Source organism: Lolium perenne, chromosome 6 (genome assembly GCF_019359855.2).
Source record: "Lolium perenne isolate Kyuss_39 chromosome 6, Kyuss_2.0, whole genome shotgun sequence".
Lineage (NCBI taxonomy): Eukaryota > Viridiplantae > Streptophyta > Magnoliopsida > Poales > Poaceae > Lolium > Lolium perenne.
The window spans coordinates 92,649,193-92,675,962 of record NC_067249.2 but is presented as its reverse complement, the minus strand read 5'-3'; the positions used below and the strand labels follow the sequence as shown (position 1 = coordinate 92,675,962).

Genomic DNA, 26,770 nt, shown 5'->3' with positions numbered 1-26,770 from the left:
TCCAGCTGGAACAGCGCGTCGCCGCCGGGGGGCGTCCTCCTCATCGACGGCGATGACGACGAGTACTACTGGGAGTAGTACTGCGCACCGGCGGCCACCGTGCTCCCAAACCCTGGCCTAGGGTTTGCTCTTTTTTAAAAATTTAAAGCCCAAAATAGCGCTAAGTTTAATGAACCCCTGGTTTAAATTTACTTTTTTGTTGTTTTCCTTTTTCATATTTATTTTCTTTTATTTTTTTACATTTGCGCTGCGTCCGCTCGTTGGGCGCAGCGTGCGACCCAAACGGACACGTGGACGAGGGCCGCTGGCTGGATGTCCGCACGGCCACCTAAACGGGCCAAAACAGACCGCCCAGCACGTATGTTTGGGTCGCAGGATTGGAGATGCCCTTAATGTATCTCTACCTGCCTAGCGTATTTTAGACACCGTTTAAGTCGAGTAGCAGACATAAAATCGGTTGTGCCCCACCTTTGTCTGTTTGGTCCAGGGCAACCCTGTGGCCTGACGTAAAAAAATGATAAATTTTGTTGATAGAAAACTTAGTTTACATAATTAAAAAGGGGACAAACACTGGAACTAAAATGGACCGAAACCCTAGCCTACTCTACTACTCGTTGTTGTCTTCTTAGGTGAGGTCCACGATCACCGGCAAGTCGCACGGCCAATTAGGTGCCGGCACCGCCAGAGGGTATACCAATGGTGGAGGAGGAGCGGCCGGGGCAGGCGCGGGATACTGCTCCCATGGCCAGTTCAACGCCAATGACGACACAGGTTATGCCATCGGAGGAGGAGTGACTAGGGCATGCACGGGCCAATGATCCCACGACGACCATGTCGTGGGAGGGGGTGATGCACGTGAGGCCTCCATGGCGAGCCTGGTAGCCACTTCCTAGGACAGCCCTTCCGGTATAGTGGCATAACAGGACAATGCAGGCTGACCCATGCACATCATAGGCCTTTTTGGTGAGCGATCTCCAAGTGTTGCTCTCAACCCCTCCTCGGCTCTGGAGGCATCGACACCCTCCAAAAGTTGAGGAGCCACCAGTTGGTCCCCCTGCAGTTGGTCCTATTGTTGTAGAGAATCCGCGGTACATCCCCATCGATGGGGATGCGGTTGTGTGGCTTCTTAGGCTTGTCTGTCGACGACCCCACCTTGTGGGCGTGCTTGGGTTTCCTCCATGGCCACAATCCCCTTGCCCATGGTTGTCCTGGAGGGTGCTGCATGACTGCATGTGCTATGGGGATCAGGAAGTGGCAATAGGGGGCGTGCTATGGGCGATGGCAGGATGATGCCGCTGCCCTCAATAAGGGCGGAAGGCGCAGCAGCTTTCAATGTCGGCGCTAGACTCCTAGAGAGTGCCATAGATGGTGGCGCAGATGACCATCCATTGCCCGCTAGTCATGGCGAGGCCACGGAAGTCGAAGTGTGTCATTGATGATGTCGAAGGGACCAACGAGCAGGAGGGGATCAGAAGCGTTCGCTGGCCCGGCACTAGGTGGGCCCGATGCGACAAGACGTGGACACACGCGTGGTTCGCGTTGTGTCTGTAGCGACTAAATTGCATTGAGCCGCTGAGTTGGGGTTTACTCTCTCCATGTCCACGCGGATCAAACCGGACCGCTTCGGTCCGTTTGCGTAGGGCCGCTGGAGATGCCGTTAGGCCATCTCCAATGGAGGCCTGCAAAACAAACATATTATGTCCATTGCTATATGTGGGGCGTAATTGTGAGGCCCAACGGCAACCCGCGAACGGACCACTCGGTCGATTCTGTTCGTTTGGACCCCATTTGGGATGGCTTTGCGATGGCTAGGTACAGTGCGTTTGTCCTCCCTTCATCTTCCCTGGCCGATGCGTAAGCGGCCAAGGAGGGGAACGGACACGGGTCCACGTGTCTTGCCCACAGCCACGTCCTTCTTAATAGGGTCCGTTGTTTTCGAGGCACCATCCGTCACTCTCTCTAGTCGACATCCTCGGAAGCTTCTCCAAACCCCCTCCGAAGCTTCTCACGAGTCCCAATGGCAAAGAGAGACCGTTGGATATTCGCCCAGGCTACAATGACCACGAGGCAGACGGTGACCACCGTTTGTTCTACGTGCCCACGGCTAGGGCAGCGCGACCCCCCCCCCCCCATGAAATGCTCCAAGCGGCGTGTCTACGTCGAGGTGGAGGTGGTACAGTAGTTTGCCGAGGCGGGCCAGCCGATGCTCTCGTCACATGTCCACCTGCCCCACGAGTGGCATTAGAGCCATGCTAGGATGCTTGTTCCGGAGATCCCGGCGTGCTAGCCAGCGCACGACTGTCAAATCTTGCAGCACATGGCCTTCCCACCACTGGATCTGTGATGGGACCCCGCGTACACGTTGAACTCGCCACCTTGGGAGAGATGGGTTGAGGCTGAGAACGATGCTTCGCGTCAATCCATCGATTCTCACCTGGAGGGCCTGATGGTGCTTATCGTAAAGCTGATTTCACACTGTTGGGGAACCCCAAGAGGAAGGTATGATGAGCACAGTAGCAAGTATTCCCCCATTAAAAAATCAAGGTTTAATCAACCAGTAGGAGAACAGCGTGACTTCTGAAGGTGTTGCTGGCTGACTAGTGGTAGGGCGCACTACCGGCGTCAGCAACAATGTGGAACCTGCACACAACACAATCAAAGTACTTTACCCCAACTTACAGTGAGGTTGTCAATTGATACGTCACGTATCTATAATTTCTTATGTTCCATGCTAGTTTTATGATAATACTCACATGTTTTATATACACTTTATATCATTATTATGCATTTTCCGGCACTAACCTATTAACATGATGCCGAGGCGCCAGTTCCTGTTTTCTGCTGTTTTTGGTTTCAGAAATCTTACACAGGAAATATTCTCGAAATTGGACGAAACAAAAGCCCACGGTCTTATTTTCCACGGAGCCTTCCAGAAGTCCGAAGAGGAGACGAAGAGGAGCCGAGGGGGCCCCACACCACCTGGCGGCGCGACCAAGAGGGGGGCGCGCCGCCCTATGGGGTGGGCCCCTCGAGCGTCCCCCGACTCTGCCCCTTCGCCTATTTTTTCTCTCCGTCGCGAAAACCCTATTACCGAGAGCCACGATACGAGAAAAGTTCCAGAGACGCTGTCGCCGCCAATCCCATCTCGAGGGATTCAGGAGATCGCCTCCGGCACCCTGCCGGAGAGGGGAATCATCACCCGGAGGACTCTACATCACCATGATTGTCTCCGGACTGATGCGTGAGTAGTTCATCCTTGGACTATGGGTCCATAGCAGTAGCTAGATGGTTGTCTTCTCCTCTTGTGCTATCATGTTTAGATCTTGTGAGATGCCTATCATGATCAAGATCATCTATTTGTAATGCTACATGTTGTGTTTGTTGGGATCCGATGAATCTGGAATACTATGTCAAGTTGATTATTGATCTATCATATATCTGTTGTTTATGATCTTGCATGCTCTCTGTTGCTAGTAGAGGCTCTGGCCAAGTTGATACTTGTGACTCCAAGAGGGAGTATTTATGCTCGATAGTGGGTTCATGCCTCCATTGAATTTGGGACAGTGACAGAAAGTTTTAAGGTTATGGATGTGTTGTTGCCACTAGGGATAAAACAACAATGCTTTGTCTAAGGATATTTGTATTGTTTACATTACGCACAGTACTTAATGCAATTGTCTGTTGTTTGCAACTTAATACTGGAAGGGGTGCGGATGCTAACCCGAAGGTGGACTTTTTAGGCATAGATGCACGCTGGATAGCGGTCTATGTTCTTTGTCGTAATGCCCTAAGTAAATCTCATATTAGTCATCATGATATGTATGTGCATTGTTATGCCCTCTCTATTTGTCAATTGCCCAACTGTAATTTGTTCACCCAACATGCTATTTATCTTATTAGAGACACACCACTAGTGAACTATGGACCCCGGTCCATTCTTTTATATCGGAATACAATCTACTGCAATCATTGTTCTCTGCTGTTCTTTGCCAACAAACATCATTCTCCACACCATACGTTTAATCCTTTGTTTACAGCAAGCCGGTGAGATTGACAACCTCACTGTTAAGTTGGGGCAAAGTATTTTGATTGTGTTGTGCAGGTTCCACGTTGGCGCCGGAATCCCTGGTGTTGCGCCGCACTACACTCCTTCACCAACAACCTTCACGTGGCCTTCAGCTCCTACTGGTTCGATAACCTTGGTTTCTTACTGAGGGAAAACTTGCTGCTGTACGCATCACACCTTCCTTTTGGGGTTCCCAACGGACGTGTGCTTCACGCGTTATCAAGCTCTTTTTCGGGCGCCGTTGCCGGGGATCTGAAGAAAAGTTACACCCCAGAGATTGCCAACTCCCACGGCAACAACTCTTTACTATATTTTTACTCCTTCTTCATCGACAACTTATCAGGTCAGCTCTAGTGAAACTATATTTTTATTCCGTCACATCTTATGTGCTTTACTTGGAGCGTATGTATGTTTTTATTTTTGTTTCTATTTGAATAAAATCGGATCCTAGCATTCCTTGTGTGGGAGAAAGACACGCTCCGCTTGTTCATATGAACACTGGTGTTCTTAGCTTAACTTTTAATGTTCATGGCGAAGGTTGAAAACTGCTTCGTTCGTTGCTATTTGGTTGGAAACAGAAAATGCTTCATGTGGTAATTAGTATATGGTCTTGAATAATTTGATACTTGGCAATTATTTTGAGCTCTCAAATAGATCATGTTTAAGCTCTTGCATCATGTAGTTTAAACCTATTTGTGGAGAATTACTGTAGAGCTTGTTGAAATTTGGTTTGCATGATTGGTCTCTCTAAAGTCTAGATATTTTCTGGTAAAAGTGTTTGAACAATAAGGAAGACAGTGTAGAGTCTTATAATGCTTGCAATATGTTCTTATGTAAGTTTTGCTGTACCGGTTCATACTTGTGTTTGCTTCAAACAACCTTGCTAGCCAAAGCCTTGTACTGAGAGGGAATGTTTCTCGTGCATCCAAAACCTTGAGCCAAAACCTATGCGATTTGTGTCCACCATAACTACCTACTATGTGGTATTTATCTGCCATTCCAAAGTAAATTGCTTGCGTGCTACCTTTAAAACTTCATTCCTTGTCTTTGCAATATATAGCTCATGGGAAAGTAGCTTAAAAACTATTGTGGTAAAGAATATGTAGCTTATGTATCTTATTTCTTATAAGTTGCTTGTTGAGCGGTAACCATGTTTCTGGGGACGCCATCAACTATTACACTTTTGCTGAATATCATGTGAGTTGCTATGCATGTTCGTCTTGTCTGAAGTAAGGGTGATTTGTCATGATGAAATGGTTTGAGTATGCATATTGTTAGAGAAGAACATTGGGCCGCCAACCAAAGCCATGTATCATGGTGGAAGTTTCAGTTTGGACATTAATCCTCAATCTCTTATGAGAATATTATCTGTTGTTGAATGCTTAAGCATTAAAGAGGATTCCATTATCTGTTTTCTATGTTGTCCCGGTATGGATGTCCTCGAGTTGAGATCTATCAAAAACGAGAAATCAAATGCGATCTATCTCCTTGGATCTTTGTACAGGTGGCATAGAGGTACCCCTTTGTGACACTTGGTTGAAACATATGTAATGCAATGATAATCCATGGAAATCCGAGCTAATTAGGACAAGGTGCGAGCACTATTGGTATTCGATGCATGAGGCTTGCAACTTATAGGATGTTTTATGCATAACACATATGAATTATTACTACCGTTGACAAAATTGTTTCCATGTTTTCAAAATAAAAAGCTCTAGCACATAAGTAATCCATGCTTCCCTCTGCGAAGGGCCTTTCTTTTACTTTATGTTGAGTCAGTTTACCTACTTCTTTCTATCTTAGAAGCAAACACTTGTGTCAACTGTGTGCATTGATTCTTACATACTTGCTTATTTGCATTCATCATATTACTTTGTGTTGACAATTATCCATGAGATATACATGTTGAAGTTCAAAGAAACTGCTGAAACTTATATCTTCCTTTATGTTGCTTCAAAACCTTCTATTAAGAATTTATTGCTTTATGAGTTAACTCTTATGCAAGACTTATTGATGCTTGTCTTGAAAGTACTATTCATGAAAAGTCTTTGCTATATGATTCAGTTGTTTAGTCATTGTCTTTACCATTGCTTTGAATCACTTCATTCATCTCATATGCTTTACAATAGTATTGATCAAGATTATGATAGTAGCATGTCACTTCAGAAATTATCCTTGTTATCGTTTACCTACTCGAGGGCGAGTAGGAACTAAGCTTGGGGATGCTTGATACGTCTCAAACGTATCTATAATTTCTTATGTTCCATGCTAGTTTTATGATAATACTCACATGTTTTATATACACTTTATATCATTATTATGCATTTTCCGGCACTGACCTATTAACAAGATGCCGAGGCGCCAGTTCCTGTTTTCTGCTGTTTTTGGTTTCAGAAATCTTACACAGGAAATATTCTCAGAATTGGACGAAACAAAAGCCCACGGTCTTATTTTCCACGGAGCCTTCCAGAAGTCCGAAGAGGAGACGAAGAGGAGCCGAGGGGGCCCCACACCACCTGGCGGTGCGACCAAGAGGGGGGCGCGCCACCCTATGGGGTGGGCCCCTCGAGCGTCCCCCAACTCTGCCCCTTCGCCTATTTATTCTCTCCATCGCGAAAACCCTATTACCGAGAGCCACGATGCGAGAAAAGTTCCAGAGACGCTGCCGCCGCCAATCCCATCTCGGGGGATTCAGGAGATCGCCTCCGGCACCCTGCCGGAGAGGGGAATCATCACCCGGAGGACTCTACATCACCATGATTGTCTCCGGACTGATGCGTGAGTAGTTCATACTTGGACTATGGGTCCATAGCAGTAGCTAGATGGTTGCCTTCTCCTCTTGTGCTATCATGTTTAGATCTTGTGAGCTGCCTATCATGATCAAGATCATCTATTTGTAATGCTACATGTTGTGTTTGTTGGGATCCGATGAATATGGAATACTATGTAAAGTTGATTATTGATCTATCATATATGTGTTGTTTATGATCTTGCATGCTCTATGTTGCTAGTAGATGCTCTGGCCAAGTTGATACTTGTGAGACTCCAAGAGGGAGTATTTATGCTCGATAGTGGGTTCATGCCTCCATTGAATTTGGGACAGTGATAGAAAGTTCTAAGGTTATGGATGTGCTGTTGCCACTAGGGATAAAACAACAATGCTTTGTCTAAGGATATTTGTATTGTTTACATTACGCACAGTACTTAATGCAATTGTCTGTTGTTTGCAACTTAATACTGGAAGGGATGCGGATGCTAACCCGAAGGTGGACTTTTTAGGCATAGATGCACACTGGATAGCGGTCTATGTTCTTTGTCGTAATGCCCTAAGTAAATCTCATATTAGTCATCATGATATGTATGTGCATTGTTATGCCCTGATGTCTACGCCCCCCCTCCTTTTCCTGTAGACAGTGTTGGGCCTCCAAGAGCAGAGGTTTGTAGAACAGCAGCAAGTTTTCCCTTAAGTGGATCACCCAAGGTTTATCGAACTCAGGGAGGAAGAGGTCAAAGATATCCCTCTCATGCAATCCTGCAACCACAAAGCAAGAAGTCTCTTGTGTCCCCAACACACCTAATAGGTGCACTAGTTCGGCGAAGAGATAGTGAAATACAGGTGGTATGAATAAGTAGTGGCAACGGCACCAGAAAAGTGCTTTGCCCAGGACAGTAAACAAGCAGTAGTAACGCAGCAGTAGTAACGCAGTAAAACAGTAAACAAGCAGCGATAGCAGTATTTAGGAACAAGGCCTAGGGATCATACTTTCACTAGTGGACACTCTCAACATTGATCACATAACAGAATAGATAAATGCATACTCTACACTCTCTCGTTGGATGATGAACACATTGCGTAGGATTACACGAACCCTCAATGCCGGAGTTAACAAGCTCCACAATTCAATGTTCATATTTAAATAACCTTAGAGTGTAAGATAGATCAAGACGACTAAACCAAGTACTAACGTAGCATGCACACTGTCACCTTCATGCTAAGAAAGGAGGCATAGATCACATCAATACTATCATAGCAATAGTTAACTTCATAATCTACAAGAGATCATAATCATAGCATAAACCAAGTACTAACACGGATGCACACACTGTCACCATTACACCGTGCAGGAGGAATAAAACTACTTTAATAACATCACTAGAGTAGCACATAGATGAATAGTGGTACAAAACTCATATGAATCTCAATCATGTAAAGCAGCTCATGAGATTATTGTATTGAGGTACATGGGAGAGAGATGAACCACATAGCTACAGCGGAGCCCTCAGCCTCGGGGGTGGATTACTCCCTCCTCATCATGGAGGCAGCGATGGCGGTGAAGATGGCGGTGAAGACGGCGGTGGAGATGGCTCCGGGGGCAATTCCCCGTCCCGGCAGGGTGCCAGAACAGCGACTTCTGTCCCCCGAATTGGACTTTTGCGATGGCGGCGGCTCTGGATGGTTTTCTCTGTTTTCGTCAAACTTATCGATGTTTTTAGGTCAGGGACGAATATATAGGCGGAGAGGCGGCGCAAGGAGGTGGCTGGGGCCCCCACACCATAGGCTGGCGCGGCCAGGGGGCCACCCGCGCCGCCTTATGGTGTGGGCCCCCTGCTGCCCGCCTCCGACTCTCCTTCGGTGTTCCGGAAGCTTCCGGGAATTCTAAGACTTTCGGTGTTGATTTCGTCCGATTCCGAAAATATTTCCTTACTAGGATTTCTGAAACCAAAAACAGCAGAAAACAGCAACTGGCCTTTCGGCATCTCGTCAATAGGTTAGTTCCGGAAAACGCATAAATATGACATAAAATGTGAACAAAACATGTTGGTATTGTCATAAAACAAGCATGGAACATCAGAAATTATAGATACGTTGGAGACGTATCAGCATCCCCAAGCTTAGTTCCTACTCGTCCTCGAGTAGGTAAACGATAACAAAGATAATTTCTGGAGTGACATGCCATCATAAACTTGATCATATTGTAAACATATGTAATAAATGTAGCGATCAAAACAATGTATATGACATGAGTAAACAAATGAATCATATAGCAAAGACTTTTCATGAATAGTACTTTCAAGACAAGCATCAATAAGTCTTGCATAAAAGTTACTCATAAAGCAATAATTCATAGTAAAGCATTGAAGCAACACAATAGAAGATTAAGTTTCAGCGGTTGCTTTCAACTTGTAACAAGTATATCTCATGGATAGTAGTCAACATAGAGTAATATAACAAATGCAATATGCAAGTATGTAAGAATCAATGCACAGTTCACACAAATGTTTGCTTCTTGAGGTAGAGAGAGATAGGTGAACTGACTCAACAATAAAAGTAAAAGAATGGTCCTTCAAAGAGGAAAGCATCGATTGCTATATTTGTGCTAGAGCTTTGATTTTGAAAACAAGAAACAATTTTGTCAACGGTAGTAATAAAGCATATGTATCATGTAAATTATATCTTACAAGTTGCAAGCCTCATGCATAGTATACTAATAGTGCCCGCACCTTGTCCTAATTAGCTTGGACTACCGGATCATCGCAATACACATGTTTTAACCAAGTGTCACAAAGGGGTACCTCTATGCCGCCTGTACAAAGGTCTAAGGAGAAAGCTCGCATTGGATTTCTCGCTATTGATTATTCTCAACTTAGACATCCATACCGGGACAACATAGACAACAGATAATGGACTCCTCTTTTATGCATAAGCATGTAGCAACAATTAATTTTCTCATATGAGATTGAGGATATATGTCCAAAACTGAAACTTCCACCATGAATCATGGCTTTAGTTAGCGGCCCAATGTTCTTCTCTAACAATATGCATGCTTAACCATAAGGTGGTAGATCGCTCTTACTTCAGACAAGACGAACATGCATAGCAACTCACATGATATTCAACAAAGGGTAGTTGATGGCGTCCCCAGGAACATGGTTATCGCACAACAAGCAACTTATAAGAAATAAAATGCATAAGTACATATTCAATACCACAATAGTTTTTAAGCTATTTGTCCCATGAGCTATATATTGCAAAGGTAGAGGATAGAAATTTAAAGGTAGCACTTCAAGCAATTTACTTTGGAATGGCGGAGAAATACCATGTAGTAGGTAGGTATGGTGGACTCGAATGGCATAGTGGTTGGCTCAAGGGTTTCGGATGCATGAGAAGTAATCCCTCTCGATACAAGGCTTAGGCTAGCAAGGTTGTTTGAAGCAAACACAAGCACGAACTAGTACAGCAAAACTCACATAAAAGACATATTACAAGCATTATAAGACTATACATCGTCTTCCTTGTTGTTCAAACACCTCACTAGAAAATATCTAGACTCTAGAGAAACCACTCATGCAAACCAAATTTTAACAAGCTCTATGTATTTCTTCACTAACAGGTGCAAAGTATATGATGCAAGAGCTTAAACAAGAGCACAACAATTGCCAAATATCAAGTTATTCAAGACATCATACCAATTACTACATGTAGCATTTCCGTTTCCAACCATATAACAATTAACGAAGCAGTTTCAACCTTCGCCATGAACATTAAAAGCTAAGAACACATGTGTTCATACGAACCAGCGGAGCGTGTCTCTCTTCCACACAAGCATTTATTCAACAAAAAACAAAAACAAGAAACATACTGACGCTCCATGAAAAGCACATAAGATGTGACCGAATAAAAATATAGTTTCAAGAGAAGGAACCTGATAATTTGTCGATGAAGAAGGGGATGCCTTGGGCATCCCCAAGCTTAGACGCTTGAGTCTTCTTGATATATGCAGGGGTGAACCACCGGGGCATCCCCAAGCTTAGAGCTTTCACTCTTCTTGATCATAGTATATCATCCTCCTCTCTTGACCCTTGAAAACTTCCTTCACACCAAACTTCTCATAAACTTCATTAGAGGGGTTAGTACATAATCAAAAACTCACATGTTCAGAGGTGACACAATCATTCTTAACACTTCTGGACATTGCTCAAAGCTACTGGAAGGTAATGGAACAAAGAAATCCACCCAACACAGCGAAAGAAGCAATGCGAAATAAAAGGCAGAATCTGTCAAAACAGAACAGTCCGTAAAGACGAATTTTTAATAAATACTTCCATTGCTCAGATCAGAAAACTCAAAACTAATGAAAGCTGCGTACATATCTGAGGAACACGCACGTAAATTGGCATATTTTTCTGATTTTTCTACAGAGAAAACAGCCCAGATTCGTGACAGATAGAAATCTGTTTCTGCGCAGAAATCCAAATCTAGTATCAACCTTCGATTAGAGGCTTCACTTGGCACAACAAAACACAAAACTAAGATAAGGAGAGGTTGCTACAGTAGTAAACAACTTCCAAGACACAAAATAAAAACAAAGTACTGTAGCAAAATAACACATGGGTTATCTCCCAAGAAGTTCTTTCTTTATAGCCATTAAGATGGGCTCAGCAGTTTTGATGATGCACTCGCAAGAAATAGTATTTGAAGCAAAAGAGAGCTTCAAGAGGCAAATTCAAAACACATTTAAGCCTAACATGCTTCCTATGCAGAGGAATCTTGTACACAAATGAATTCATGAAGAACAAAGTGACAAGCATAAGAGGATAAAACACGAGTAACTTCAAGATTCTCAACATAAAGAGGGGAAACTTAATATTATTAAGATGCATATAACCATATTTCCCTCTCTCATAATAACTTTCAGTAGCATCATTGATGAAATCCACAATATACCCATTACTTAAAACATTCTTATCATGATTCATATGCATAGAAGTATCATTAATTTTGGCATAAGGAGAGTTCTTCTCACTAATAGTAACTGGAGCAAGATTATTATCAAGAATTTGAACATGGTAAACAAGTTGCATATTAAGGGAATTGTTTTTGGTAATCCAATCATGACTATGACAAGTTTCATAAGGATAGTTATTACCTATATCATAGCATTCTTTATAATAATCATCAAAGATCGGAGGCACAGTGTCATCATAAGAAATAGAATAGTTATCTTTCACAGTCGGTTTATCTGTGTCCACACCATCATTGTTATTAGAAGGAGATGTATCAAGAACATAATGACCAGTAGCAAAAGGATTTTCAAACACCTCTTCCCCAAGCTTAGAGCTTTCTATATCATTTTGGGAGGAAGCATGGATAGCACTGACATTATGGCAATTATTATCATCATCATTTTCAGAATTAGTTTCCCAGAGATTTGCAATATCAAAAGTAGTATGCTCATTCAAATCATGATCACTAATGTATGTAGAGAGCATAGGAAGATCATCGTATTCAGATTCATTATCACAATAATCATTAGGAGCAACATACTTACGGTTACCTAGCGTTATCTCATTCACGCGGGGATACGCCGTTACCTCTTTCTTTTTATTCTCCTTCTTCTTCTTCTTCTTCGTTCCCTTCTTCTTCTTCTTCTTCTCTTCCTTCTCCTCGTTCCCTTCTTTAGGAGGAAGAGGCTTGAAGGGTAGCTTGTCCGCATAACCTGATTTACTTTCAGAAACAATAGAAGAAACTTGGGAGGATCCCTCCTTTTCATTAATTAGTTGAAAACACACAGCGGTCCTATCATATTTTGGCAAGGTGTCATCTTCTAAAATATTTTGTATGTAAATATTTGTATGTCTATTATCAATGCAATAAGAAAAACACCCATGCAGGACATCATCAATATCAAGATCACCCATATGTAACAAAGAGATTTTTCTCGACAGTTCTTCACACGCCAAAAATAAAGTAAGTTCATCATGCTGATTAGGAGTAATTTCACCATCACAATACAAATTTGCAGCACTCATTGGGTTCAAATTATCATTGGAGGAGCATTGAAAATTAAAATGACCCACTTCATGGCAAACTTCACAAATAAAAGGATAGAGGGCACAAACTTTTTTACCAAGATCATCTAGAGCCCTAAGCCACTTTCTAGTTTTTTCAGTAGTATGATGGATACAATATTCATCTTTGATTTGATTAATTCCACAAGGTCTATGTATTCCACAAAAATTAACATGCTTATAGGAAATAGCATTCTTAGGAGTTTGAGCATGCTTATTGCAATAATTAACAACAATTTCATTCTTCATGCAAGCCTCTTTAAAAGGTTCATGATACTTATCAAAATTCTTTTTAGGCAATTCAAAATGAGAAGCAAAGGATTTATAAAGATTTGCAGCAACTTGAGAGTCAAGACCATAAGTAGCACTCATATTTCGAAATTTATCGGTATCCATAAAAGCTTCAATGCATTCATAATCATAATTTATACCTGACTCTTTACCTTTGCCGTTCTCCCATCCTTCAGCGTTGTCCTCAATCCGATCAAGAAGATCCCACCTAGCTTCAACTTCCTTGCTTGTGAAAGATCCCTCCGAACACGCGTCCAGATAGTCCTTGTGTTGTCCTGAAACCCTCGCATAAAAATTATTAACAATAACATTACGGGGGAGCTCATGAATGGGACATTTGAGCATTAGTGACTTCAGTCTCCCCCACGCTTGAGAAATACTCTCTCCATCACGAGGATAAAAGTTATAAATATAATTCCTATCAATATGCACTTCATGAGGAGGATAAAATTTAGAATAAAAGAGAGATGCAATTTCCTCCCAACCAAGAGAATGTCTATTCTCCAACAATTTATACCAATGCGCCGCTTTACCAGACAGCGAAACAGAGAATAGCTTCTTCCTCACTTCATCCATAGAGATACCTGCACACTTGAATAACCCGCATAATTCGTGCAAAAACAGTAAATGATCTCTAGGATGGACAGTTCCATCCCCTTTATAATGGTTGTCCATAACACGTTCGATAATTTTCATAGGTATTTTATACGGAATACTTTCAGCAGGTGGATTTAAAATATCAGAAGTATCATTAGAGTTATCGCATATGGGAGATAAAGCATTATCAGAGCAAAATATTTCTTCCAAAGCTGAGGAGCAAAAAAGATTATTTTTATATAAACTAGCTTCCCCAAGCTTAGACTTATCCATAGTATTAGCAGTAATTGCATTCATACTAATAACATCACTACTAGCATGCAAATAAGGTTCCATAGGTTTTTTAATTTTCGCACTAAACAATTCTAAATCAGGAAATAGATTAAAAAGCTCACCAATTTTTTTGTTGTTTTCCATTATGCCTAACTAGTGTAAACAAGAAACAAAAAGTTGCAATTGCAGGATCTAAAGGAAATAGCTTCGAGTACTTACGGCGCCAGAAAATAGCTTAGTAGCCGAGGTCCGGAGTGTGAGTACCTTTTACCTTTCCTCCCCGGCAACGGCGCCAGAAAATAGCTTGATGTCTACGCCCCCCCTCCTTTTCCTGTAGACAGTGTTGGGCCTCCAAGAGCAGAGGTTTGTAGAACAGCAGCAAGTTTTCCCTTAAGTGGATCACCCAAGGTTTATCGAACTCAGGGAGGAAGAGGTCAAAGATATCCCTCTCATGCAATCCTGCAACCACAAAGCAAGAAGTCTCTTGTGTCCCCAACACACCTAATAGGTGCACTAGTTCTGCGAAGAGATAGTGAAATACAGGTGGTATGAATAAGTAGTGGCAACGGCACCAGAAAAGTGCTTTGCCCAGGACAGTAAACAAGCAGTAGTAACGCAGCAGTAGTAACGCAGTAAAACAGTAAACAAGCAGCGATAGCAGTATTTAGGAACAAGGCCTAGGGATCATACTTTCACTAGTGGACACTCTCAACATTGATCACATAACAGAATAGATAAATGCATACTCTACACTCTCTCGTTGGATGATGAACACATTGCGTAGGATTACACGAACCCTCAATGCCGGAGTTAACAAGCTCCACAATTCAATGTTCATATTTAAATAACCTTAGAGTGTAAGATAGATCAAGACGACTAAACCAAGTACTAACGTAGCATGCACACTGTCACCTTCATGCTAAGAAAGGAGGCATAGATCACATCAATACTATCATAGCAATAGTTAACTTCATAATCTACAAGAGATCATAATCATAGCATAAACCAAGTACTAACACGGATGCACACACTGTCACCATTACACCGTGCAGGAGGAATAAAACTACTTTAATAACATCACTAGAGTAGCACATAGCTGAATAGTGATACAAAACTCATATGAATCTCAATCATGTAAAGCAGCTCATGAGATTATTGTATTGAGGTACATGGGAGAGAGATGAACCACATAGCTACAGCGGAGCCCTCAGCCTCGGGGGTGGATTACTCCCTCCTCATCATGGAGGCAGCGATGGCGGTGAAGATGGCGGTGAAGACGGCGGTGGAGATGGCTCCGGGGGCAATTCCCCGTCCCGGCAGGGTGCCGGAACAGCGACTTCTGTCCCCCGAATTGGACTTTTGCGATGGCGGCGGCTCTGGATGGTTTTCTCTGTTTTCGTCAAACTTATCGATGTTTTTAGGTCAGGGACGAATATATAGGCGGAGAGGCGGCGCAAGGAGGCGGCTGGGGCCCCCACACCATAGGCTGGCGCGGCCAGGGGGCCACCCGCGCCGCCTTATGGTGTGGGCCCCCTGCTGCCCGCCTCCGACTCTCCTTCGGTGTTCCGGAAGCTTCCGGGAATTCTAAGACTTTCGGTGTTGATTTCGTCCGATTCCGAAAATATTTCCTTACTAGGATTTCTGAAACCAAAAACAGCAGAAAACAGCAACTGGCCTTTCGGCATCTCGTCAATAGTTTAGTTCCGGAAAATGCATAAATATGACATAAAATGTGAACAAAACATGTTGGTATTGTCATAAAACAAGCATGGAACATCAGAAATTATAGATACGTTGGAGACGTATCATGCCCTCTCTATTTTTCAATTGCCCAACTGTAATTTGTTCACCCAACATGCTATTTATCTTATTGGAGAGACACCACTAGTGAACTGTGGACCCCGGTCCATTCTTTTACATCTGAATACAATCTACTGCAATCATTGTTCTCTGCTGTTCTTTGCAAACAAACATCATTCTCCACACCATATGTTTAATCCTTTGTTTACAGCAAGCCGGTGAGATTGACAACCTCACTATTAAGTTGGGGCAAAGTATTTTGATTGTGTTGTGCAGGTTCCACGTTGGCGCCGGAATCCCTAGTGTTGCGCCGCACTACACTCCTTCACCAACAACCTTCATGTGGCCTTCATCTCCTACTGGTTCGATAACCTTGGTTTCTTACTGAGGGAAAACTTGCTGCTGTACGCATCACACCTTCCTCTTGGGGTTCCCAACGGACGTGTGCTTCACGCGTTATCATCAATCTCACCGGTTTGCTGAACACAAAGGATTAGACGCATCGAATGGAAGGATATGTTTGCAGAAAGTAAATGGAACATGATTGCAGTTGAATTTATCACTAAAGGAAATAGGACTGGCGTCCACAGTTCACTAGAGGTGTCTCTCTATAAAGAAATAGCATGTTGAGTGAATAAATTACAGCTGGGCAATTGATAGAATATCGACCAATACATGACAAGATGATTACTATGAGATTTGATATGGGCATTACAACATAATACATAGACCGTAATTCAACCAGGTCTATGACTAATAATCCATCTTCAGGTTAGCATCTACACCATTTTCAGTATTAAGTTGCAAGCAACAGACTATCGCATTAAGCAATGTGTGTAAAGTAATAGAATTACCCTCGGATAAAACATTGTTGTTTTCTTGCTAGTACCAACATCACATCTACAATCTTAGAAGTTATAAAGTCACTCTCCTAGAAAACTAGAGGCACGAACCTACTATCAAGCATAAATACCCCCTCTTGGAGTCACAAGTGTCCACTTGGCCAGAGTTTCTACTAGCAACGGAGAGCATGCAAGATCACAAATAACATATGACATGAATATATAATCAATCTCAACATAGTATACAATATTTATCAGATCCCAGCAAAACAAACATATAGGATTGCATAAAGATGATATTGATCATGTAGGGCAGCTCACAAGATCGATACATGAAGCACAAAGTGGAGAAGACGACCATCTAGCTACTGCTATGGACCCATAGTCCAGTGATGAACTACTCACGCATCACTTCGGAGGCGGGCATGGCGATGTAGATGCCTCCGGCGAGGATTTTCCACTCCGGCAGGGTGCCGGGAAGAGCTTCATAACCCCCGAGATGGGTTCTGCGATGGCGGCCGCGACGAAACTTTTCATGGATGGAGGCTCGGGTATCTAGGGTTTTCCCGAGAAGATGTATAAATAGGCGGAGGATTTAGGTCGGTGGGGCGCCTGGTGGGCCCAGACCACCCCTTGGCGCGGGCCAGGTCCAGGCCACGCTAAGGGTGGGTTTGGCCGCCCTGTGGCGCCTCTTCGACCCTCCTCTGGACTTCATCTTCGTTTCGGTAAAATACTGGCTTCGGCTTTTGTTTCGTCCAATTCCGAGAATATTTCATGTATAACTTTTCTGAAATACAAAAACATCAGAAAATAGGGATCTGGCACTGTGGCATCTTGTTAATAGGTTAGTGCCGGAAATCATGTAAAAGTGCAACGAAGTGTAAGCAAAACATATATGAATTGGTGTAAAACAAGCATGGAGCATCAAAAATTATAGATATGTTTGAGACGTATCAGTGCCTCAGTGACGATAAAGTCGACTATGTGACGCATGAGGCGCAGCAGGCGGCGCTGCCCCAGATGCCGCCGGAGGAGGAGTGGGAAGGGTGGGCATTCCTGATAAGGGCTAAGCCGAAGGGTGTGCCCGATCTTCACGGATTTGGGTGGAATTCGTGGGGAAGGTGGAAGAACGCGATGAACACGAAGAACGCGGAGGGGAATCATGGGATACAAACACACACACGCACACAAATCGGTTTGTCCTCGTTGGCCCGAACCACCAACTCGATAGAAGTTGCAGGAAAAGACCTTTCGGTAGAAGTCCCGCAAAAAGATCGACGAATCGAAATCCTATAGATCTAGAAGGGTGAAAAGACCAAATCGATAGAAGTGCAAGCAAAAGACCCTAAGGTAGAAGTGCAAGCAAAAGACCAATATTGGTAGAAGTCACCAAAGAGATACAATAGGATTCGATCGGAGCCCGGGTGGGTACAAGATCTAAGATCTATGGTAGGGTTCCCACAAGGGTGAGCAAAGCTCAGGTTTAATTTCACATCAAGTCTAATCTCAGATCTGAGCCAATGATACGTCTCCAACGTATCGATAATTTCTTATGTTCCATGCTTGTTTTTTGACAATATCTACATGTTTTATACATACTTTATGTCATTATTATGCATTTTCTGGAACTAACCTATTAACGAGATGCCGAAGTGCCAGTTCCTGTTTTCTGCTGTTTTTGGTTTCGGAAATCCTAGTAAGGAAATATTCTCGGAATTGGACAAAATCAACGCCCAAAATCTTAAAATTCCACGAAGCTTCCAGAACACCCGAGAGGGACCAGAGGAGGGCCACAGGGCCACCAGACAGTAGGGCGGCGCGGCCCAGGGGGGGCGCACCCCCCTATTGTGTGGCGCCCCCGTCAGCCTTCCGACTCCGCCTCTTCGCCTATAAGAAGCCCCCTGACCTAAATCTTCGATACGAAAAAGCCACGGGACGAGAAACCTTCCAGAGCCGCTGCCATCGCGAAACTCCAATTCGGGGGACAGAAGTCTCTGTTCCGGCACCCTGCCGGGACGGGGAAGTGCCCCCGGAAGCCATCTCCATCGACGCCATCGCCTCCATCATGCTCCGTGAGTAGTTCCCCCATGGACTACGGGTTCTAGCATTAGCTAGTTGGTACTCTCTATCCCATGTACTTCAATACAATGATCTCATGAGCTGCCTTACATGATTGAGATCCATCTGATGTAATCGGTGTTGTGTTTGTTGGGATCCGATGGATGATACATTATGATTAGTCTATCTATAAAGTTTGTGAAGTTATTGTTGCTGCAATCTTGTCATGTTTAATGCTTGTCACTAGGGCCCGAGTGGCATGATCTTAGATTTAAGCTCTATAATTATTGCTTAGATTGTATCTACAAGTTGTATGCACATGTCTATGTCCGGAACCAAAGGCCCCAAAGTGACAGAAATTGGGACAACTGGAGGGGAAGGCGTAGGTATGAGGATCACATGTTTTCACCAAGTGTTAATGCTTTGCTCCGGTGCTCTATTAAAAGGAGTAACTTAATAGCCAGTAGATTCCCTTGAGGCCCGGCTGCCACCGGCTGGTAGGACAAAAGATGTTGTACAAGTTTCTCATTGCGAGCACGTATGACTATATATGGAAAACATGCCTACATGATTAATAATCTTGATGTTCTGTCTTAATGCTATTTCAATCCTATCAATTTCCCAACTGTAATTTGTTCACCCAACACTTGTCACTTATTATTGGAGAGTTACCACTAGTGTAGATCGCTGGGAACCCCGGTCCATCTCTCATCATCATATACTCGTTCTATATGTACTTGGAAGTAGTATCAACTATTTTCTGGTGCCATTGCCTCGGTGTTACTGTTACCGCTGATGTGTTACTATTACTATTGCTCTCATATTACTGCTGCTTTCACATCACCCCTGTTACTAGTGCTTTTCCAGGTGCAGCTGAATTGACAACTCAGTTGTTAAGGCTTATAAGTATTCTTTACCTCCCCTTGTGTCGAATCAATAAATTTGGGTTTTACTTCCCTCGAAGACTGTTGCGATCCCCTATACTTGTGGGTTATCAGCCAACAAGGCTATTTATAGTTGGTGGGGTGAAGGGGTAAGTTACATGCTGAACCGGCCAGTTTTAGTGTTGAAACGCGTGCAGGCGGAAGTTCCGGCCTCAGGGGGTGGAAGTTCCGGTCGAGCGAAGTTCCGGTCGTCTTGGGCGGAAGTTCCGGCAGGATTCCTTTCAGACAGCATCTTGGCGGCATCTGGGCGGAAGTTCCGGTCCTGTGGGCCGGAAGTTCCGGCCAACTTCCGGCCTAGTTCCGGAAACAGCCAATTTCCTTGCAGTATGTTCCCGGGATGTTTTGGCGTGTTTCCGGAACAAGGGTGGAACTTGGGCGGAAGTTCCGGTGGCCGGAAGTTCCGGTCGCTCGGGGCGGAAGTTCCGGCTGGATGCTTCTTCCTGGGCGCTGGAGGGCATCTGGGAGGCATCTGGCCGGAAGTTCCGGTCCTGGGAGGCGGAAGTTCCGGCTGGGGCGCTAGGACTCCATCTTCTTCATTTCCAGCTCCCTTTCCATTGGCGTGGTCTCCATGGCTTGCATCTTGATCGATGTACCTGATTGAACATAGGGTATTTGCATGAAGTAGCATGCCATCCAAGGGGCTATCAAATGCATACGTGGAAAGGAGCGAATTCACCTCTTGGTGTAGGGCTTGGGCTCGAGCTTGTGTCATTGGACCACGAGGAGGGCTTGTCGATCTTGAGGAGGCGGTGTCCAAAGGCCACTCTGTATCATCTCCTCGACTCTATGTGCTCCTCATCTCCATGATAGGGTGAGAGGTCGGCCACATTGAATGTGTTACTCACCAAGTACTTGGATGTTGGTATGTCGATGACGTAGGCATTGTCGTTGATGCGCTTGAGGACCTTGAAGGGACCATCACCTCGGGGCTTGAGCTTGTAGTTTCTTTCTTGAGGGAAGCGGTCCTTGCGAAGGTGTATCCATACTAGGTCTCCTTCATTGAAGATCCGTGCCTTTTTCTTCATGTTGAATCTCGTGGCTTGACGAAGAACTTGTTGCTCGATCGTTGCCCTTGTATCTTGATGTCTACGCACACTCCTTTTCCTGTAGACAGTGTTGGGCCTCCAATAGCAGAGGTTTGTAGAACAGCAGCAAGTTTTCCCTTAAGTGGATCACCCAAGGTTTATCGAACTCAGCGAGGAAGAGGTCAAAGATATCCCTCTCAAGCAACCCTGCGATCACAATGCAAGAAGTCTCTTGTGTCCCCAACACACCCAATACACTTGTCAGATGTATAGGTGCACTAGTTCGGTGAAGAGATAGTGAGATGCAAGTAATATGGATGTATATGAGTGTTAATAGCAATCTGAATAAAATATGGCAGCGAGTAAACATGCAGTGGAACAGTAAACAAACAGTGACAACGGCGCCAGAAAATGCTTGCTGGCGTGCAGTTGACGTGGGAGATAGGAATCTTTGTGGTGTGACTTTTCTATTCAGAGACAAGGCCTGGGGATCATACTTTCACTAGTGGACACTCTCAACATTGATCACATAATAAAACCACTCTACACTCTCTTGTTGGATGATGAATACCACTAATTGTGTAGGGCTACAAGAGCACCTCAATGCCGGAGTTAACAAGCTCCACAACATTCGATGTTCATATTTAAATAACCTTATAGTGCATGATAGACCAACGCAATTATACCGAGTACTAACATAGCATGCACACTGTCACCAACAGACTATGAAAGGAGGAATAGATCACATCAATACCATCATAGTAATAGTTAACTCCATAATCTACAAGAGATCACAATCATAAACTACGCCAAGTACTACATGATGCACACACTGTCACCATTACATCATGGAGGAGGAATAGAGTACTTTAATAACATCACTAGAGTAGCACATAGATTAATAGTGATACAAAGCTCATCATATGAATCTCAATCATGTAAGGCAGCTCATGAGATCATTGTATTGAAGTACATGGGAGAGAGATTAACCACATAGCTACCGGTACAGCCCTTAGCCTCGATGGAGAACTACTCCCTCCTCATGGGAGACAGCAGCGTTGATGAAGATGGCGGTGGTGTCGATGGAGATGCCTTCCGGGGGCACTTCCCCGTCCCGGCGGCGTGCCGGAACAGAGACTTCTGTCCCCCCAGATCTTGGCTTCGCGATGGCGGTGGCTCTGGAAGGTTTCTCGTACAGTGGCTTATTCCCCCGAAGTTTTTAGGTCAGGAGGCTTAAATAGGCGGAGAGGCGGAGTCGGAGGGCTGACGAGGCGGCCAGACAACAGGGGGGCGCGCCCCCCTGGGCCGTGCCGCCCACACGTGTGGGGCCCACAGGGCTCCCCTCTGGTGCCTCTCCGGTGTTCTGGAAGCTTCGTGGAATTATAAGATGCTGGGCGTTGATTTTGTCCAATTCCGAGAATATTTCCTTACTAGGATTTCTAAAACCAAAAACAGCAGAAAATAGGAACTGGCACTTCGGCATCTCGTCAATAGGTTAGTTCCGTAAAATGCATCAAAATGATATAAAGTGTGAACAAAACATGTAGGTATTGTCATAAAACAAGCATGGAACATCAGAAATTATAGATACGTTGGAGACGTATCAGCATCCCCAAGCTTAGTTCCTACTCGTCCTCGAGTAGGTAAACGATAACAAAGATAATTTCTGAAGTGACATGCTACCAACATAATCTTGATCATACTATTGTAAGGCATATGAGATGAATGAAGTGATTCAAAGCAATGATACAGACAATGATTAAACAACTGAATCATATAGCAAAGACTTTTCATGAATAGTACTTTCAAGACAAGCATCAACAAGTCTTGCATAAGAGTTAACTCATAAAGCAATAGATTCAAAGTAAAGGCATTGAAGCAACACAAAGGAAGATTAAGTTTCAGCGGTTGCTTTCAACTTGTAACATACATATCACTACAAGAAATCTGCCATAAGTTGACAAAATAGAGGTGTCACTGAAACGTCAATAATGGCTACTTGTGACGTTACGGTGACGCTTTTCAAAACGTCGAAAGCTGGGAGTCAGCAGTGACTGCTTAAGACGTTCCACTTGAAAACGTCGTAGAGCTTTGTGACGTTTTAAAATGTCACTGACGGCATGACGTTCCCAAAACGTCATGGGCACCTACCCCCGAGTCCAGCGTGGCAATCCGACGTGGAAAAATTGTGACGAATTAGAAATGTCATCATCTAAATTCAGCCCGGTCCATTCAGCTCCTTATGTGGGCTGAGCCCATTAGTTCTGATTATTTTTTCGGCTTTGTTGGGCCTTGGCCCGTAACTGGCGCAATTACCTCGGCCTTTTTAGCTTATTTTTTTTCAACGGCCTTTTTAGTTGCTGTACTTACTGGGCCAGGGCCAATTTTCATTGGGCCGTGGCCTCTTTAGGACCCATTAAAGTTTTAGACCGGCAGTCAATAAGAACCAGTCAAGCTCATTATTAGTATTAGTATGAACATAACTTAGCAAATTAATCAATTACATTGCAGCAACAAGAACCAGTCAAGCTCATTATTAGTATGAACATTAAACTTTTGTCACGGTGACTTGGAGCAATAAGACTCAATCATGCTCGTTATTACAATATAAACATAAAATTTCACTAGTGTTGTCTTCAGGATCTCCAGCATGCATCTTGCTAGAAAATGATGTTGTACAAGTTGTCTTCAGGTTCTCTAGCTCCAGGTTGTTCCGCAGTAGCTCGTCCTACACAGCCAAGAAACATCGCTTCAGGTCAACCCAAGTAAAATAAGCATCAAGGAACATAGTACACAGCAAACTCTTCTTCACAGCAAGATACAACAATCGGAGAGTTGCTAAGCAAGCATAAAGTGGGCGTGAAGTGTGAGCACTGACATGCTATCGTGGCAATAAACAATGATAAGGGAACATAACATAGTATCTGCTACTTTGGTCCATGAATTCTAAGATCATGAAGTAACAATTATAAGGCAACACAACGTAGTATCTTCAATGTGTATAATGCTATTTGTAGCGAAACAGATCGAAACCACAACTGGTCAACACATTATAGCATGAGAAAGAGTCCATACATCGCAATCACCCGACACAAAACCCATGCTAGGAAAAGTTCAGGTAAAATACTAGCACATGCGTGCAGAACACCCATCAGTTCAGACAGTGGCACTAAACTTGAGTCTGAAACAGCTCCAATTTCGCTGACGCATCATGTGATGTAGAGATCTGGCCAGCAAACCCCAATCTACACAGTGGCACAGTTTGAAACAAATTTCACGAAATAAGCAGGCACAAACAAGAACAGGGACCAATCTATACAGTACGCGCGTTCCGCTCCGATAAAATGATCCTGTAGAACCCTAGTAGCGTACGAGGATCAAAATTTAGGGGGAGGGGGCGGAATCAGTAAGGCAGTTACCGAGCGCGGTGCGGAGGGCGTCGACGTTGCCTGTCTGGGCGGCGTCGGCGATAGCATGAGAAAAATTATATACCTTCATACCTGCTCATGGCTTCTCTGCTCGTAACAGTTACACCTGGCAACGGAGAAAGAGTCAAAAGAAGGAAGTATTAGACCAAGACATCTACATCAATCTCACTGAGAGCCAAACACAGCCCAGTAACTTCACATCACAAGCCTATATATATACTATTGCACTGTTTGAATATGACATGATGAGAAGTTAAATGTGTCATATTCAAAAGAAGGTCCTACTTATTACAGAAGGCATGTATAGAAATGAAGGCACAAGCTTATGTAAATAAAGAGAAGAAATGTAAAACAAGTTGCTGCTTATTATAGATGGCATATAATACAATAGAAGGAATTAACAGGTTATGGAAGCAACTACAGAGTGGAAAATGTTGTACTGGGTGCTAGTATTTAACAGGTTATGGAAACCTACAGACTAGTATATCTATTCATCTCAACTATGGGAAAAGGGTATTAAAATGAAAAGGTAATTTCGAATTCAACCATATCCACATAGGTCAAATTATTAATCAAATGAACACACGCAAAAAGGCCACTGCAGCTAGTACCCAATTGAATTGGACCATGTCATTACCAGGGAGCATGAAGAGGGTGGGGCAAACATACACAAAGCTGCCCATTGAAAACAGAGCGAGCGCATAGCGCCAGCCGATCAACAACTAGTTGATGTCACGGTGCAGGCTGTCAGGCATCCTTGAGCCCATCTAAGATGAACCCGGCTCGACACCTTCGTGTCAAGTTGGATCAAAGCCTGCATGTACAATTAATTTGGGTGGCTGCAGAACATCTCCAGCATAAACAACAACAATAACCATGGTTCGCACATGCGTGTCAAGTAACAGTTTTGCAAAAGGCACATGCCTACATATCTACAATTCAGAAATGATAACATGCAAAAGCACCGCAGCTGACTTAGAATTATCGTGTTAATGCATACAGTACAAAACTAATCCTGAAGTACGTACGATATTTGATCCATCGAACATCAAAACTATTACATTGCTATAGATCACAATGAAGTGATAGTGTTGATGATCCATCGAGCACCATAAATACTAGATTGCTGAACCTCACATCCTCATGATGTAACACATCGTTCTGCTATAAGAATGCGACCACTTCATGTCGAACACGTGTAGCGCACGCATCTCACAAAAGCATACAAAGGAACAACTATTACTACTGGGAACAAGGACATGGAACAAACATCGTTATATAGCATATGTTATCCAACCAAGCAAACCACAAGACAGAAACTGCATCATGAGCGAGTCGCGGAAGTAGAGCTGAGAACTCACTTTCCACGGAGCCGAACCGGATGGCAAACATCTCATCCTTGAGCTCTCCATCAGCAAAGTCGGCCGCGTGCCAGACGCGGGACTTGTCGCTGCCTGCGTGCTCCTGCATCTTGGTGGTCGAGATAACTGCACACAGCACCAAGGCCACAACCGTCAGATCCTGTCCTGAATCTACTCGAAGCAACAGAGCGATCGGGGGGGGAATCTAGTACGGTGGGAGGAAAATCGAAGGAAATAGCTAAGCTGTGTTGTTAGCTTGTTCCTTCGGCTAAGCTGTATGCCGCAGCAATGTAACCGTACTTTGTTTCAAACCTCGAGGGCTTTATTAATTTAAAGTCGGGCACTAGATGCCTTTTATCTAAAAAAAAATCGAAGGAAATAGCTACAGACCGAGGTGGTTGGCGCAGATCTTGAGCGTCTTGGCCTGGCGCATGACAAGGCGGACCTTGCCGTTCTCCTTGTGCTTGAGCAGCTTGACGGTGCCCGTGCCCCTCTCCTTCCACTGGTTCCCGTCCTTGTCGAACCTGTATAGCTTCGCCTTCCTACACATCGCCGCGCGAAAATCAGCACCAGATCGAGCCGAAACAAAGGGAAGAGAAGGCAGGGGGTGAGCTTACATGTCGACGAGAGACTCCTCGTCCTCCTCGCCGGTGGTGACGGCGACCTCCTCGAGCCGCACGATGGGGGCGACCTGGGCGCCGGTGTCCTCCTCCTCGCCGGCGGCGGCGGCCGCGGCGGAGGAGGAGCCCTCGCCCTCCTCCTCCGCGACGTGGCGCTCCACGACGGGCTCCTTGTCCGCCATCGGAAGGCTTGGTCGGCGGCGCGGCTGCTACTTCGGATTGGACGCGGCGGCGAGAGGGGGAGCGTGTAGAAGAGTTTTGGGATCCTGCCGTGGCGGGCGTGCTCCAATCTCGCGGGGAAGCAATTCGCTTCGGGACGGGACGGGACGGGGACGGGGCTTGGAGGCTGGGAAGAACGAGCTAGACTCCTCCGCGGCCTGCCCGAATCCGCGGCGACGGCCAGCCGCGCCGCCTCCGCCGCCCCCAGGGGCCCGCGGCCCATCGGCCCGTAGGCATCCCGCCGCGTGTCCAGCTCCTCGAGGGTCTCCTGCGCCGCGGCCGTGGGTGCGGATGCGGCGGGGGCGGCGGAGGGCGGGGAGAGGAGCGGCTTGGCCGCGGCCTCGTCGCCGCGGGTGGCGCTGTCGAGCTCGGCGTGGATGTCCTCCTGGAGGTCCG

The 26,770-nt window shown here is 44.6% G+C and overlaps 1 protein-coding gene across 4 annotated transcripts; it reads right to left on the bottom strand.

Moving 5' to 3' along the window:
- Positions 1-23,230: 23,230 nt before the first annotated feature.
- LOC127344897 (ran-binding protein 1 homolog c) lies at positions 23,231-26,534 on the bottom strand. 4 transcript variants are annotated; one of them, XR_007878295.2, is made up of 6 exons: positions 26,153-26,527; positions 25,926-26,077; positions 25,536-25,661; positions 24,812-24,988; positions 24,239-24,280; positions 23,231-23,474 (listed from the first exon to the last, which is right to left on the bottom strand). XR_007878295.2 is itself a non-coding variant. In XM_051371247.2 (5 exons), exons 1-5 carry the CDS (start codon positions 26,335-26,337, stop codon positions 23,407-23,409), a joined length of 573 nt encoding a protein of 190 aa, XP_051227207.1. In that variant the 5' UTR covers positions 26,338-26,534; the 3' UTR covers positions 23,231-23,406. The 4 variants fall into 4 exon arrangements, 3 of the variants coding, with proteins under 3 accessions (XP_051227207.1, XP_051227209.1, XP_051227208.1); XM_051371247.2 differs by lacking the exon at positions 24,812-24,988 and having other exon boundaries at positions 26,153-26,534; XM_051371249.2 differs by lacking the exon at positions 24,812-24,988 and having other exon boundaries at positions 24,247-24,280; positions 26,153-26,531.
- Positions 26,535-26,770: the final 236 nt, after the last annotated feature.